At 39.2% G+C, this 18181-nt stretch overlaps 1 protein-coding gene across 1 annotated transcript in view; it reads left to right on the forward strand.

Moving 5' to 3' along the window:
- The window catches only part of DHRSX (dehydrogenase/reductase X-linked), a 164384-nt gene that overhangs the window by 133866 nt on the left and 12337 nt on the right, over window positions 1–18181 (forward strand). Inside the window, exon 6 of the mRNA XM_038156179.1 lies at window positions 616–823. Coding sequence (XP_038012107.1) covers window positions 616–823 — 208 coding nt within the window. The remainder of the gene's footprint in view (window positions 1–615; window positions 824–18181) is intronic.

The following is an 18181-nucleotide window of genomic DNA, read 5'->3' on the forward strand; positions in this document are numbered from 1 at the left end:
AGCCATCTGTGCTTTAAAGGCTGTATAGGGCCTGTAAACTGTGGTTACACTTGCAGCTGATCTCATTGCCCTATATTTTTATCCATCCCTTAGCTGTGCACAATCTGATGAGTGACCAGGGCAGTTGCAATGAGTACCTTACTCATCTGTACTGTTCCCAACACAGGAGTCTTCAACTAGTAGGTTCTGATGCAGTAAATAATAGCAACAAGAAATATTATGATCAGTCATGGATTTAACAGGGAATGGAGTGTGTATGTTGGGAAAGAGCAGAGTGAAAGAGGGGAGAGAAGTTTAAGGGCCCCCAGGTGATGATAGCCTAGAGATTGATGCCTCAGCATTTCGGGTTTAAAGAGTTTTACAGAGAGATTCTGGCAGGTATTGTGTAATTTTACTTTAATATTTTTCCCTGCTATAAATAAGACTTGGTGTCTGATGGAATAATCACCAGAACTTGAGTAAACAACACTCCTGCCAGTGATAAGCTGTTTCTTCTGACGACTCAGTGTAGATCTGGATATTGCAAAACGTGGTACATTTGATGTATGTGCAATTCTGTTCTCCTTCTGGTTATTTTTACATGCATTTCCCTCTCTTTTTCTCTCCTGTGTACAGATGTTCGTATTCGCCCCATGGAGCCTATGCCCAAAGCAAACTTGCCCTTGTGTTATTTACCTATCGACTACAGCATCTTCTGACTGCAAATGGAAGCCATGTGACTGCTAATGTAGTAGACCCTGGAGTAGTGAATACTGAGCTCTACAAGCATGTCTTTTGGGTTGTGAAAGTGGTCAAATGGATGACAGCCTGGCTATTTTTCAAGGTATTCTATTTTTAAAATATTTTTTTTGCTGTGCCCCTGCATTGTGAAATCTGCAGCTGGCCTGGAGCTGAAGGTGTTTCAGACTTTATAATAGTGTATGGTATTTATTGCATTTCTCTGTGCTGATGAGATGTACAAAATCAATAAAGACAGGCTTTCCAGCGAACAAACATTTATTTTAAATGGAGGGAGCAAGCTGTCACAGTAGGGAAGGGGAATGCCTTTCACAGTCTTTGCCCATGCACTGGTAATCTCTGCCCTGATCTATCCACGTGCTTCTGTGCGTGCATGGGGGCAGGACATCACCCTAACATGGAGCCAGAATATGCAAAGTGTTCCACAGAAATGACTTGCTCATTCCCTTAAAGAGAAGCAGACATGATCTGGCATGGTCTACATGTACACAACATGTTACAGAGAGGACGGCAAAGGGAAGAAGAAAGTTGTGCAAAAGTGGCAGTGGGAGGTGGCTGTGCTCCAGGATATGGGGTCCAGACACTTGTGCTCAGTGAGGTGGGACAGTTTTTAATTAGGTTTTTCATTCTAACACATACTTGTAATGGTACTTGATTTTTTATTATCCAATCCTGGTCTGCACTAGGAAACAAAAAGTTGTTTAATGAAACTGATCCAGAAGTGGGGCAGACTCAGTTATGGGTAATGTTTTATAAGGGTGTAAGTAGATTAAGCTGAAATCAGTTTAGCTGTGTAGGTGAAATCTCCTCATGCACACAGGCCTTTGAAGGGCTTGTGCTAAGAAAATGTACTGCTTATAGCTCTTTCAGAAAGTAGTTCTGGATTAAGTAAATGGAACCTGATTCCATTAGAGAAAATTAAATGTCCTAATTAAAATGAAGTATTTTACATCAAGGAGCATGTCCCACAAAGCAAATTAATTTTAAACTTTGATATGGAAATATCAGTTGCTTTCATTTTAGAAATGAACTGGAGGCTGGAAGAGTGACTGTAAAATAAGATGCAAACAAATAAAACCATATTTTAAAAAAATAGATTCTTCTGAGTGCGCCTTGAATATTGCAATAAAATTGTAATAAGAGTGCTCATAATCTGTAATGCATTCTTAAAGAAGCAGACTGCAGCTTTGGCAAACCATGTACCTGAAACCTGTTTTCCCTCTTGTGATTGCCATTTTAAATATCAATCTTGGGTGGCAGTGTTTTTTCATTGGACTTACTTCACCTTCCTAATATAAAAGTTTCATGTAAATTTTTAGGTTGTGCTTAGAATTTCCTCTGGAGAGACAAAATTCTGACTAAATTCTTGCATCTGAGAGCGAGTTTCAAGTCTCTTCTTGTTTACGGCACTCAATCCCTCCCAGTTTTATTGATGTGCCCAGGAGACATTTTTGTTTTACACAGGTGATGTTTAGACACTGAATTGGATGTTATTGAGCATTTAAAATGATTTATCACAAGAGGGATTCCCATTCTTACAACTCTAACAATCCTACCCCTGACAGTTCCTGATCATTTCTTTCTTCTTTGGATGTGATACTGCTTAAAAGAAATTCTGCCTTGAAATAGGTGGCAGACATACTGATCTGTTTGGAAGAGCGATGCCTGTACTGCCTGAAAAGCAAATGTATCAATTGCTTTCTGAGTCAGCAAAACCTCAGGTTTGGAGGTTATATCTGAATGCTTCAGTTATTGAGGTTGAGATTTTCACATTTTTGTCTAGCACTCAATGTATTTTTCCCAAAAGCCAGAGGAGAGGGAAATTCTTACTTTCTCTCTTCACATCCTCCCTTAGACCTCTGAGCTACAGCTCCAACTTCTACTCTTTGCTTATTGCTTAGGACATATCTATGTGTTCGGGAGTGCTTCATTCCAGAGGAGCGCCCCGTTTGGCATCACAAGGAGATGTTTAGCTCCACAGCAAGCTCACATGGAAAGCCTGCCTGGCAATTTTAATAGTGCTCTACTGAGGGCTGTAGTATTCAACATTCAAGCCTGTGTGAGTCTTGTGTTGGTCTCGCGCATTAGGGTAAATTTCCCCCGAGAAAAGTAAGAAAGAAAATACAAGAAAATTCAGTTGTCTGGTAATATTAGCTGATAGTTGGTAGTATGGATTTTTTTCTCCCCTGGAATTTTGTTCCATAGCACTTATATGAATCTTCCTTCTAGGATTATGGAAGTAATGCAGTGAAAATGAGGTGATAGCTCTCTAATCATATTGACTTAACTAACTATTGTCACCCTGAAGTATTCCAGAGTGGGTTCTATATATGTGCTGGAAATTGCTTCACTCACTGCAGCATGGCACTCTTGAGAGCCAGTACAGCCCAGAGAGCTTCAGTGAGGAACTCCATCACATTGCATTCCCTCAGGAGAGAGTCAACTTCTTGTTTGATTTAATTCCAAATAAACTGGCAGAGCCCCTAATACATTTCAATGCATTTCTGCCAGCACTGGTGCCACTCATGTTCAGGTCAAATACCTCTTAGGGATTGCAGCCTGGCCCCCACCTTTGCTGAGCTGCTCATGTTTGAGGCAGCTCAGTGTGGCAGACAAGGCTGTCGGCTCAACATCCGCCTTGGAGCTGCCTCAAGATATTTAGGTACTTAAATGAACAGTCTTGTAAATAGGCCATGATACGTATGCATAAGTTACTCAAAGTATTAACAGCTTGATTTTCTGAATATTGCAAAATATTTTGTTCTAGACTTTATACATGGCTCAGAAAAGTCTTGGCCAAATCAGTTTGGTGTTTTTCCCCCCACAAGTTGCAGTGAAAGGCATTTCTGTAGAAATAAGATAGGCCAAACTAAAGGTTCTAGTGACAGCCATAAAATTTGTGAAATTGGTGCCTGCCCTTTAGAAGTGAGGTTTTCATTCTTTCTCAGCTCAGTTCTTTCTCAGAAAAGTTACTGTCGGCTGTGGTACTCTAAATCTGCCCTTTGCAAATGTTTTCTCTGTATTTTTCATAAACATGGACTGCACCTGTCACACAAGAGACAAATTTTGTTTCTTACTAAAAAAAAAAAAAAAATTATCCCTGTGCCTTTTTGGTGAATTAAGCCTGATGAGCTGACACAGTCCTCTACAGAATGCAATGAAGTATGTTATCCTTTAGTAATTTTTAACATAAATTCATCTTCCTTTTGAAGAGATAAAGTCCAAACTAATAAGCACTAACTAATTAATGAGATAGTAATAACTTGAAAAGTTATTCATTGAGCATCAAATTGCAATTTAGCTAAGTGTGTGACACACCAGCTTTAGCATTGGGTACTGTGCAGGCTGGAAACCAGGAAGTACCATTTCCTTCCCAAGTATTTCTGCATCTGCAGCAGATACTGAATATTCATTTTTAACCAGATGGTCTCTGCTTGTGATACAATTAAAATGCCTAGAGCAAAACAAAAAAGTTGACTCTCATTAATGTCCAATAACAGGGAGTGTTCTGCTTCGTATGACTTCATTATGGCATCAAAGTAGAGACATTTGACAGCTAGCAGTGTTGTAAAGTTCCCCAAAACCTTGTTTATGACAAGCTTGGTGAACATGTCATTACTAGATATAGAGTATTTGGTCCTTTCAGCCAGCTCAGATTGGTATTTAGGAAGGCATTGTGGAAGGAAGGCTTTGCATCAGATCCTGTCTCAGCTGTCATTTCCAAAGACATAGTGCCAGATAAGTGATTATTGACTGACAAACTGAAAATGAGTAGGATTAGTGACCCTGCCATCCTGTAAAAATGAAGGGAAAGGCTTCAGGAACACAGGCTAGATAGATATCAGTCCATATAAACTAATTCATTTCCTTCCTCCTTGTCAAAATAGGCTTAACATTAGTGTAATTTTCCTATAACATTTTTTTAAAAATGCTTTCAGTATGCACGTCTAGAAAACAAGATCTAAAGGACCTGGATTCATCATTCATGCCAGAGGACATAGTCATGCAGGTCTTATAGCAGCATTTCTTATTCAAACTGTCCCTTTGGCACTGTGAATATAGTAAATTTATTTCATCCTACCTCCCAGGTGTCAGAAGACAAACACATCACCACACAATAGCACCAGCTGTAAGAGAATGAGAGTAATTAAATCCCACAGCTGAAAGCAGCAATTCATCAGCATCAACATTTTCTGTACATGAGAGTGTGTGGTCCTCACATAAAGCTAATCTGGGCCTTTCTCACAAAAATGAAAACTTGCAGAAACGTATAATTTGCAGTTAATTTTTACAAAAGGTTTTTCTGATCAAAAACATAGAGAAGAAAACAGTCTGCTTGAATCCAGTAGCTGGTTTTTCAGCAGATACCATTTTTGTACACATTGGTACAGGGATTAAAGCTTTCAGAGACATAGGTATCTTTTTTTTCCATCTATTAAGTATCTTATTATTTGTACAGCCATAGAATGATTCTAGAGGGAAAGATGAGGGAACCAGCCTGAGAAGGCTTGTAAATAATCTACTATTTAATTCCCAAATCCTGATGATCTGGCTTTTTTTCTTGCATATGAACTCCTGGACTTGGTTAAGTATCCAGGTCCTGCCTGTTATGGGGTACGTGGATGGAGCTTGGCTGCTTTATTTATTGTAACTGCTGAGCACAGAGCCTTCTGAACACACAGCCCTGTGTGTCTGCTCCGAGTCAGATCAGACCCCTCTAAGGTAGGCTGACCCTCAGTGCACACATAAATAGCATTGGACCCTGGTCTCCACTGAACCTGTGACCCCCTGCATCCCAAGATATCACTATTTTTCTGCATGTTTTCTCAGGTCTAAGTGGTTAAAATATTTATTTGAAGGGACGCGTTGAGAGTTGTGACAGGGTGCTTTGATGACAGGAAAATGAAGGATTTGTGTTGCTTGCCTCAGTGTATGGCACACAGAGGAATGTATCGTTGCTGTAGAGAACAGCACAAAATGGGTGGGATTATGTCACAGTGCATCACAGGGAGTCAAGGATGTTGAAGTTCTTGTTTATAACTTATTTGGAGCAGCTGCTGCTGTGATTTATCCCCCAAACCACACCCAAGCCTCCTCTTGAAGGGTGCCAGTTGGAACAGGCTGAAACACAGGCATGGGGCAAGCAAAAAATGAAGTAGTGTGCACAGAGATACATCTCACGTCCTGTTCTGCAGAAAATGAGCATCCTTTTTTTTTTTTTTTTTTTAATTCCCTTCTCACAGTGTGAAATAGGAAGATTGTCTTCTCTCTTTCAAAATTGTTCACAGGACAGGAAAACTGTCTCTATGTCTAATATTGCCCATAGGATTCCCCCTTTTTAGCCCAGGAAATGGTCTAAAGGAAAACAGGTTAAAACTACACTGTGCACTATGTGAAAACCCATGCTTGCACTGTGTTAAATTGTTTTGGACATTTCAGTAAGCAACTGAAACGTCAGAAGCTCTGTGTCTCACTGTGTAAGAGAGGGTTTATCTTTAGCTCTGGTGTGTTAGAAGATTGCTGATTTAACCTGACAGCCCAGGAAGATTATTTATGTGAAAACATTTAAATTTGTATTCAAAAGAGTGGGAAAAATAGTCCCTCCATTGCTTTACTGGGATGAGAGTAAGTAAACAGTTAAGAAATTGTGAAAATATATGAGCCTAACTGCTGTTAGCACATCAGCACCTATCATCCTGTAATCTGTAACTGGTTTCATATTCAGAAACCACAGTTAGTTAGGAAAGACATTTTCCATCCATCAATCTATTCCTTGCAGTACTTTCCTAAGTATTTGATTAATGCCTTTGTGTGGTAATCTATTCCCAGTCAGACTTGTTGAAAATGGAGAAAACACAAAAAAGGAGGATGATTTTGCTGTGGATCAAACACATCTCAGGGACTCTGGGCCAATTCCTCTCCATTTAAAAGAAAGTCTCCTCAATGTCTTTAAAGTAAAGGTCTCAAAACAGAGCCTGAAAGATTGGGAAATTAGAGATTCTTGAAATTTCCATTGGAACATTAGCACAATCTTTTAAATTATGGGTTTATAGCATCACACTACTGTAATTCTTCCTCATGCATCAGAAAAGTACTAAGTCAATCACTATGTGCTTAAAATGGTCATGTAGTATAACTCTACTTGGAAACTTGAACCCACTGGCAGCAGGATACAGAGCAGCCACTAATGTTTCTCATCAGCATATCTCTCAGAGAAAGAACAAAAGAGAGAAGAAACAACCCCAGCCCCAGTGAAATGACCCATTCAGCAAGGGTAGGGACAGGAGTTGCAGGCAGTTTCTGTCTTCCATGTGAATGAGTTGGAAAATAGAGTTAAGGAGAAAGATCACTGCCTTCCCTTGGAAAATCCTCCAAATTAGCTTATGAGTGAGCAGCAGTTTGGAATTAAAATAAAAAGATGCAGAAGAGTAAGTTGTGGGGTGTGCATATTCAGGTATATTTTATATATATGCATTCATATATTTGCATAATCATATATATTTATATGGTCTATCTAAATTCCTCATTGCTTTGCTATTTGTGAATTATGTGTCACTAAAAAAAAATCTGTGTTGCAGAGCCCCATTACCTAAAGACCCTATCCACTACGGTAAAATATAATTTTAGGAGATGTTGGAGATCTCCTAAAGGCCCTCCTTTCCCCCTCTGAATATGACAGTCTGTAAGTTACCAGTCATTGGAGGAGGCTGAAAAACCTTTCAGTGTGAAGTAAGGAAATTCTTCCATGAACAACACAGACACAATTTTTGGTGGCTTTCCTGAATTTTCAAAGGTTGACATAAAATGTCAGGTTCTACCAAGAAGTGGAAAACATCCCCTTTTCTAGAGGTCTATGGCATTTATGCCTGGAAGTCACCTCGGACAGGTCTCCTGTTTCATAAATCTCTCTGCAAAATAAATGCTAGCATCAGAAGTGCAGTTTCCTCATGGTCACTGCTACAACAGGACCTGTCTTATCCTAAGACAAATATCTACAGCTGGACAGCTGAATTAAGTCCTTCAAGTGGCAGTTTATCCCTGTGAATGACAAAAGGGTGGGATCCTCTGGTGACTAGTTCAGCTGGAGATGTCTGTGCTGCATGAAGTTGGTTAAGATGAATCTTTTCCAAAGATACACAATGGTAATTTTCTAGGTTTTTAGAAATGAAATGAAGGTGGTAGGATTTTGGATGTGCACAGGAGAGAATAGGAACTGTAAAGGTTTGTTCTTAGATCTGGGGCATAAGTAATCTGCTATCAGTCTGCAAATGGCAGCTCTCAGCTGTTAGACCATTTCCTGTATGAGTGGGAAATGTGCTCGTGGGCAGCTAGAGATGAGGAAATCCCAGTTACTTATGAAATGTATTTCTCATATATGTTTATAAATCTATTATGTGCCTTCACTACAGCAGCCCTGGGTGAGGAAATCCCAGTTACTTATGAAATGCATTTCTCATAAGTGTTTACATTTCATGGTGTGCCTGCACAGTTTATCACACAGATATTGCCATGCATTTACATGGGTAGTTATGTGTACTCCCTGCCTGTATTTATAATAGCCTAATGTTTGTAACAAGGGAGAACCATGAGAAGCAAGCACCATCTCCTCTTTGAGGATGAACTGCAAACAGTAAACACACTTTAAAAAATATAACAGGATCATCTGCCACCCAATTTGTGAGCTATGAAAACTTTTAGTTCAGAAGTCACATGAGTAGCTCTGGCTTTAGTAATGACTATAATGATTATGATTGCAAGCCACAAACTTCTGTGTTGCATTTTAGAAAGACTACTGAGGTACTACATGATGTAGAGGTTCTCTTTGTTCCCATTATGTTCTGAGCTAAATACTTGGGATTTGGTGGATTTTAATAGGTAAACACAAGAAGGGACTTTGGTTTAGTGCCTCTAGTCCCCATTGTTTCTAAAAGGAACCTGATCTTAGATGTGGCACAAGCACGTCAATAATACAATCTCTCAAGAGCTAGTGGTTTGTGTACATTACTACATGTTTAAACATTCTGTTTAAATTGTGTCTGTGAGTCTCTTCAGGGCAAATGGCTACTACATCTGTGGGGTGCCATCTCAGTGCTGGAGAAAGGGGAAGTAACCACAAGGGTTACGTTGCCACAGACTAGGGACTCTGCAGGAAATACAGGACATATGCAGAAGAGGATTTGGATGAAACCAGAGCAATGTGCAATAAAACAAGAACGAACTTGGACAGCTTATCAGAGATGGGATTTATAGAGGTATTTATTTGGCCCATCGTGCTGACCTACTTTTCTGTCGCTGAAATGGGAAGGAGGTGCTGCTGCTGGTCCTAGGCTCAGGCACAGTCTGAAAAATTGAGTAGCTTCCCATGTCTCCTAATTGTTCATCAAAGTCTTGGAGCTAGCCACCACCAATTTACAAGCTTAACTTGCTTACAATATTTTACTCAATTCAGTATATCTATTACTTTTTGAAAGAATAGCAGGGGCCAGAGTTGGTGCCGTGTGCCTGGCAGGCCTGTTTTCCCAGGGCTTTGCTGAGAGAGGCACTGTGAGCCCCAGCCCAGCTGTGTCACATCCCTGCAGCCAGCAGCAGTATGCTGAGGCTGGCTGTGTCTCAGGAAGAGACTTACTCAGTATTGTTGCCTGCCAAGCTTAAGATGCAAAATTCAGTCTTCTACAGTCTGTCACTTGTCATATACTATCCTGAGATGATTAAAAGTGTAGAAAGAGAAAAGCTGTCTTGTTGTTTTTGGAGCTCAGTGTTGAAAATAAGCTTATACAGACTGTGAGTATATTTGGGTTCCTCCCACCTGGAGTGCTGCATCCAGCTCTGGGCTCCCCAGCACAGGAAGTGCATTGAGCTGTTGGAGCGAGTTCAGAGGAGGGACACCAGGAAGATTAAATGGATGAAGCATGTCTCCTAAAGGAAAGGCAAAGACAATTAGGATAGTTCAGCCTGGAAAAGAGAAAACTTTGTGGTGACCTAACTGTGGCATTCCAGTATCAGAGGTGAGCTTACAAGAAAGACAGAGACTTTTTTTTACAAGGACATGTAGTGACAGGACAAGGGGAAATGGCTTCAAACTGAAAGAGTACATTTAGATCACATATTTGGAAAAAATTCTTTGCTGTGAGGGTGGTGATGTGCTGGAACAGGTTGCCCAGAGAGGCTGTGGATGCCTCATCACTGGAAGTGTTCAAGGCCAGGCTGAATGGTACTCTGAGCAGCCTGGGATAGTGGAAGGTGTCCTGGCCCATGGAAATTTTGTTGGAACTAGGTGATCTTTAAGATCCCTTCCAACCCAAACTGGTTTTTGATTCTAAAAATTATATAGGAAGGACATTATGGGGCAGTATACTTGTTTTTCTGTCAGGGCTGTACGTTGTCCAGTTACAAAGGCTATTTTTATGACTGCCCAAGCTGTGAATGGAGCCTGGTAATTTTTCCGAGCGGAGTTCAGTTATCACAATTCTCATGCATCACAACCAGTAACAAGAACTTAGGTCCCCAAAGGTTTCCTTTGCACATGAAATTATGACTTCCATCCTTGTGAAGTTTGTGGTACTTCATTAGTGGCTTTATACAAGTGTAGCTGATCAAAACCTGCTAAAGAAATAAATAAGATCTGAACACAAAAGCATCCAAGTCCAAATCTTACCGCATATTCTTCTAACAAGGATTATCTGATTTGATTTCATATCCTCTGTGTGGAGTACTGTTCTTTTGTAAAGCATGTAAGACATGTCTGATCCTGCTCCTTAGAGGTTCTCCTTGATCTGGGGCTGGCCTTTTATTTTTCTTGCCTGGTTCAGTTTTGTGGCACATGTGTCCTATTTTATATGCCTGTTATCTCGGGAAGTGGATTAAGGCTGGCACAGATACACTGAACCCTAATCTCTTTAGAGGGCCTGCAAATCTCCAGAGGTAGTAAGTACTTCAAATGTTTATATTACTATGTTCAGTTGATGTTGCTTGAAATCCATTCAAGAAGATCTGGAAGAAAGGAAGCAGGGCATTTTGCAAAGTTTTTGGTTTTTGTTTTTTTTTTAATTACCCTGTTAATATTATTTTTTATACACATAATGCTCAATTTTCATTTTAGTGGGCTTTTTTTCTCCTTATTGTAAGGAAAGCCTCAAGCACTATTTTCACTGCAAAATATATCTATATCCCAATATCTTGGCTGTACAAGTTCTCCCATGAGAGCTTTGACCCACTTGTTATAGTTCTAGGTTAAAGGCAGATTGCTGGTGTCATTATTTCCAGCTTTTTGAAAAAGTGATAAAATATGAAATGTGTTTGTACTGAGTTACCTGGATTTGTCATCTCCAGGTCACTACACAGTGGTTTATGCAGAGGAGCCAAGGGAATTATAAAGTACCTCCAGTGCTCAGAAGCAGCTCTTGTACACTTGATGTACAATCTGTCACACGCTCTCCTGGTTGGAAAGAAATAATTTGCAGTCATTAGGCTTTATAGATGTGAGCAGGTACCATCCTGCTCAAGGTTGGCACCAGTGCTGTCACTCTTACCATAGAGACAACACACATTTGGTGAGCTGATTTCAGTTTTACTCTGTAGAAACTCTTGGAATTTTTTTTCCTTCTTTTTATTGTCAATTTATATCATGATATATAGTAATAGTCTCTAATCAAACAGGAGTAAGAATGCTTTGAGGGAAACAATTTACTCAAGACAAAAATGAACTAAAATGAAGTGACTGGATATGTATATACTTTGAGAAACTGAGAAAGAAATAAGGAAGAAAAAAAGAAATTTGTTTCTATTCTTTGGAATCATACTCTGGGAACGGCTTCCACAGTGTGGCAGCTATAAGAAGAGTGTTGTTTTTATGATGGAGGATAAATAGGTTTTGGAGAAAAAGATCAGCTGATAAGTTATCTGCAAAATTAGATCAGAGATGTCCCAAGCTGGATTGTTGCTTCTGAATCCTTTTTGTATTTAGAATCCTGGGGTTTTTTGCCCCAGGTTTACCTGATTTGCTCCCATGCTGAGAAGAAAAAATGAATCCAGAATAAGAGTACAAAAAGTGAAGATTTTCCAAGAAATGTACATTTTTATTTTGAACTTGTTGAGTACCTAGCAAATTCCTCTTTAGGAAAACCTTTGGTGAATATGTGCCATTTCTTGCACTCACCTCCATCCTTGCCTTTCTTGACAGTAGTTCTTCCAGTTTGCTTGTGAGCTGTGTTGAACTGTCCAACAGTCTAGGCCTTGCATTTGGTTAGAGAAGAAATAGGGAAGATGACAGCTATAGATCAGCCTGGAGAGCCTTCAGTGAAAATGAGAACTTTTATTGTCCTGGTCATAATATCTGGGCATGGTCTTAAAAAAAAGTAGCCAAGATAAATTGCAAATGGAGCTGTAGCGGTGACTGACATAGCAAAATTACATGTTTTAAAATGTTAAAAAAAATCATTTTTTAAAAATTTGTTTTCTGATTTTGTGTCCCTTTTAATTTAAACCATGATGTGATATTATAGGGAGGTCAAAACTGAGAGCTTGATCTTTCTTGAGTGGGTCTTTCAAATCAGAGCAATAGACTTGCTGCAGACTACTGGTTATGGAGATGTTGGAGAGCTAAAATGTGTCACTGCTCCAAAAGACTGAGTAAAAGTTTGCCCCCTGATAAAAATGACTGTCTAGATTTCAAAATAAATCCTTTGGCTTATACAGAAAATTTGAACTGTCAAGAAATAAATGGTGTGGTGAACTGAAACATAGGTCTCAAGATACTCACAATTTAGCTGTATTTCAGTAATCTCTCATTCACCTTTCATTGCTGTCAGCGGCCTGTAGGGTTTCTGTTATATTTATGATGGAAATATCTGTCAATGAATCATGTCACTGAGATGCATGTGGTTTTTCCACTTCAAGGAATTATTAAGCACTCCATAGTTTCTGTGGTAAACACCACATTGCTGGGTCATTTGTACTACCAGACATTTCTTCACATAAGTAGAATTCTTTCAATTCTTTCTTGCATAAAAATTTCTTTATTTTTATGTGTGGTAGGTGGAAGCTATTTTTGTTAAGCAAGTGCATATAATTTTATTTTGTGTTTTTACATGTTTTCACTATCAGCTAATATTTCTGTAAAACTTTGGATGAAGTAGGTATTTATTAACAGAATTTTGCAAGTATTAATACAGTTTCTTAGTGCCTTTATCACAGAAAAACAGATGTACCTAAAATTCAGCAGACTGAGTACTTCTCATGTTTTGGAGTCCCTTTGCTTAAATTTGTGGAGATTAGATAATTTTCATGTTAAAATATTACTTACTTTCGAGTATAGAACTTTTTAATATACAAAATTATGTTAATAAAATGTATTTTCCTTTTTAATCATATACTAACCAAAAATGTAACCTACTGTAGGTTTACAAGTTAAACAGATATTACTAAGTAGTTTTCAATGATCTTCCACTCTTAACCTTACTCATCTGTAGTAGCTAAGAATTTTTAGGAAGGATAGATAATAATCCTAACAAAATGCAACGAGCTGAATATTTTGGGAGACTGCAAGATTGATCTGCTGTTTGTTATTGCCACTGTAGATTATGGATGAGAACATCTGCAATTGTCCTTCAGTTAATATGCTTTTGAATTAGAAGAAAGGGCAGAGCTACCGAGCAGCTGGCAAGTGCTCAGTTAACCTCTATTGCAAATGTTTAAAACACCTCATCAGTGGGACCTCTAAGTGATGCAATACTGGGGCTGGCTCTTCTGACAACTTGTGGAATGAGATCGATGATTGTAACCTTTTCTCTAAATTAAACTGGAAAACCAGGAGCCAGCAGGGCTGTACGCTCAGAGCTTTGGAAGAGCAGCTCCTTTCCTGCTCATCACCCCATAAATACATTTTTAATGTTTATTTTTCAATTATGTGACTGTATTCTGGGCTATGCTCTCATCTCCATTTCATTGAGCCTACTTCATCATTTATAGTTTTGAAATAGTTATATTTGCACTTTTTTAATGTAGCAGCAGTTAGCTCCAGTCAGAGTACTTTCTAGATTTTATTTCCTTTTCAATACAAAAGTAAGCTTTACGAGGTTGAGCAGCTGTCTACTACTTGCAAATGAGGTGTATGCTGAGACAACTTTCAATCTTATTTTATGATTTCTCACACTTGCCTAAATAAAAGGAAAAAAATACCCTTGGTTAGCTCTTTAGAAATGAGTTTATATTTTCAGAGAAGGAGTTAAAGAACATACTTGGCTCAGGTATCTATTTTCCCTTAGAGAAACATGTTATGTAAAGATGTGTACCTTAGCACTATTTGCTCTCTGGATTTCTCTTTGTGGTTATGTTTGTTGTTTGGCGTGCTTTTTTTCTGCTGTAACCATCTGAAAACATTTGTAAATTCTTCTTAATATTAATTTAGACTAGGATAGCAATCTCCCTGATTTTTCAAGAGCCAAAATGCTTTTCCTCATTTCATTACATTAGTAATTAAAAATGATTGCTGTTTTCTTATGCAGAACTGTAGCAAGACACCCAGATATGCTTCTAGTCACAGCTGGGCATTTGTTCTTTCGAAAATCTGTCCCTCCTCTCAGGTGCCGCTGGTAACTGTTGTCAGATGTTTGAGTAGCTGTGCTCTGATGGCAGGCATGATGTTGTTTCAATTCATTTTCTAAGCAAGGACCAGATGTTTGTTCTGGGCTGAGCAGAATTGATTTGCAGTTAAAACCTCAAGTAAAGGAGTATTACATCAGGCTGTAAACCAGCCATGTCTCAAGCCACATGTGAATCAAAAAAGAAAAATATGAAAGACAGTGGTAATCATCTTCTTCACTTCCCTGTACATCTCAGATATTTGTTTAGTGAAGAACAGATATGTTGTTCTCTCTCCTGTGCTAACAAATAAGAATTCAGATTTTTACCTTGGACTGTTTCATGATTTTCCGTTGCTCTACACAGAGATAACAATAAAAACAAGGTAAATGGCTATAATTAGAGAATTAGGCCAATAGGAATTCATTGGTTCCCTGTGAGAGCCAGTGATAAATCTGTCTCCTTGGGACACTTCAATAAGCCTGAGGCACACCATCTCCAGTTCTGGCCACCTCATGTCCTTCCACTTGCTCTCAGCTGTAAACCATTGCAGGGAGAAAAAGCAACAGGGAAGACTTAAAAAAGATTGAATTCCAGCAGAGTTGTACTGGACCTTTAAGAAGTGAGGACTTGATCATTCTGTGACAAAAAATGTCTTATGCAAGAAAGAGCTTTGCATGGAATCCCATGGCTACAGTGCTCTGGTAACAGTCACGCCACTGCTAATAGCTGGATTTATCCATCAGGAGTCTAGCTTTTACATTTTATTCTAGTTGCCATCAATATATTCACACTAACCTTTAATATATCCACAGTATACCAGGCAGGAAAAATTACACTGGGACTAAGGAACAAAGACAAATATTGCTGAAGAAATTTTAAATAACATGCAGATCTGTAGTGGGCATTGATTCATGTGCTTCATGGTGTCAATAACTGTTTGTGAATTGCAGTACTTTTTTTCCTCTGAACAGAGCATTACTCGTGAAATGCAGCCATTACCTATAGATTGGGTCTGTAGTTATTTTCATGCGTCAGTAGTGCCAGTAAAAAAATGAGTAACATTTACTTTACACCAGTGTGTAAGATCTGTACATTATTCATCAACAAGTGAAATGAGTCTTTAATATATAAATATTTTTGTATTGCAGAGACCACATCGGCCTTTTCAGTAGTCATAAGTCTCAGGATAAATGGGAAAATATAATGGGCTCATTTGGATTTTTAAGTTTTTGTTTGTTTGGTTTTTTTTAATCAGGACACTGCAAATGTTCTGCTGTATCGGGACAAGAGTGCAATAAGAAGGATATATTTGTCACTGTTTAGTGCTAATGTAATTTCCTATTTTCCCTACTGTATGTCTTACTATTTAATCTCAATTGTTGGTAATGTGCTACTTTTTGATTAAATGATGAGAGCTGAAATTCACCAAGGAGCAAATAATTAAAACTATTTGTTTCACAGACTGTCAGCAGCTATTAGGGAAATTAAATGTATTTTTCCCTGAACCATGTTACAGACATTGCAAAGTTCACAATCAGTTCAAAATCAATCAATCTTTTATTGAACACAGATTTAAAAGCTAAGGTCAGTTATGCTTCGGAAACTAAGGAATTGATGCAATTGATAAAAGCCAGCCATTTAGATTATTTTTATATAAAAATTTCACTGATTGGAAACCCTTGCTTTTTGACTGTGGCACTCTTATAGCCATATCAGCTCAGCAGATGTGCACAGTAAAAGAGAGCTTTGCAGCTTGTCCCCCCAGCTGCAGTAGTGTCCCATGCCCTGGCAAAGGCCAAGCAGCAGAAGGGATTGTGGTGGTGGCTGGGGACCAGCCTCACTTGTCATCCTTTACTGCAGCCCCACATATCCAGCAGTGTAACATCCTGTCTCACCACTCTTTTGCTTCAAAGAGGAGCCTTGTTGTCTGATGTGCTCTAGGGGTTTGGCCCTGCTTGTGGACCCACCCATTTCTCCTGAATTGTAAGATTTGGCTGGGTCAATGTATTGACAAGGTTTCACCTAGTATTTTCCTCTCCTTTTTCTACTGCAGTAAGGCTTGGGCTCGCTCCTTTCTTTGCACCACAGATTGTAAATACCATCTACCCCAAGAGCTCATGCCTTGAAGTCTGCTTTTTACCTCTTTTTTGGTTTCTGAAGGGGCTCGGTGACACGGGTGGATGACCTGAGGAGGGCGAGTGCTGGTGCTGCACTGGGAAACCCTCCTACCCTGAGCCCCTTCCTCCTCCACATGGCATATGGGCTGCAGAAAGGGATCTGAGCCAGTGGGGCGAGTGGCACACTGATGTAGCAGCCGCAGTCAGTGAGCTTGGAGTGAGGGCCTGGCAAGAGGCATTTAGGAATTCATGAAGAAAAGAGAGTGAAAAAGCACGGGGACTGTCAGTGAGATTGTTGTGGGGCACAATGAAAAGGCAGGTGGAGAAATGGATAAAAGTTTTGTCTGCAGACATGCTTTGCATACCACATAGAGAAACAGAACCTAATCTTGATTGGAACAATTCAATTCCACTGTGAAGTACATGTTAAATAACAATAGGCGGCTGCAGAGCTGTGCAGACTTGCAGGTGAAGAGCAGAATTTTAAGTGGCTGTGCAGGCAGGAGAGGCAGAGGGGAGGGCTGGGATAGCACCCAGCACAGTTGTTTGAGCTCTGCTCAGACCTCAACCTGTGCTTTTATGAGTTAAAAGCAGTTGCTTAAACCTTAGCACAGTTCTGCATTAATTCAGCTGGAATTTTTCCTGGGAAGCAGAAGTTTAATCATCTGGAGCTTTGTTGCTTGCAGTGAATCACCTCTAGTGAGAGAGTGAGCAGGGGTAGGGGGGCTCATTGATTGAACTATCAGGGCCAAAGGGTGTGTGTAGCAAAGTGACACCACCAAATAGTTCAATATTGAGCTTCCTAAATAAAGTAAATTATTTCAACAGCAGATGAATCAGTAAAATGCATTCATCAAAACACAAAACCTCACAGTATTTGTTTCCCATTCTAAACAACTGCTCTAACCTTTATGTCAAAAAGCCCTATGAATTCCAGTGCAACAGGAGCTCTCCTGGAGCTTAATGAAAAGAAAAGGTTAAATCTCACTATTTTATTTTGGTTATCAATAGTTCTGCTACAGCAAGCCTCTGGGCCATGGCTATGTGAGCCCTGAATTACTCTGGTATCAAAACCCCAGTCAGAAACTCTGCAGAGACAGGAGCTACCTGAAGATGAAATAAAAGGAATAAGAAAACTTTCAGAAATATTGTTGTGATTTTTAGCATTCATGCCTCACAACTCCTTTTTTGTTTGGATTTTTTTCTTCTTATTTTTTTCTTTTATTTTTAATAGGTTATTGGGGAAAGATGTTTGATGTGAGAGGGATAAAATGGTTTTCTCCTTTCCAGTGTTTCATTGTCCTGTTTCAGTTAACAAGACTTGATCATTCATTACAGATCTCATTTTTGGAATTTTAACCAATTCTTCCTCCAACAAATGCCAGGACAGTCAGTGTAGTCATTCCCACAGGAATGGGGTATGCCACATCACCTGTACAGCAATGTGACACCTCTGCTGTGGCTTCTGCCATCTCAAAAAGGAAACAAGAACAAGGCAAGGACCGCATTTGTCACCAAATTCAATCCTGGCTTTTGCAATAGAGTCACTTTTTTTTTTTTTTTTTTTTTTTTTTTTTACTCCATCTGCTACCTTAATGAAGGTTTACAAAAAACCTTTAGAAAGAAGCCTAGGTATTAAACTTGACAGCTTCAGTGGATAGTAGTTCTGGCTCTTCCTACTTACCAGCAGTTAACAATTACATGTAACAAGTACATGCCATTTCATGCTTTCTTTTATCTGTTCC

Source organism: Motacilla alba, chromosome 1 (genome assembly GCF_015832195.1).
Source record: "Motacilla alba alba isolate MOTALB_02 chromosome 1, Motacilla_alba_V1.0_pri, whole genome shotgun sequence".
Taxonomy (NCBI): domain Eukaryota; kingdom Metazoa; phylum Chordata; class Aves; order Passeriformes; family Motacillidae; genus Motacilla; species Motacilla alba.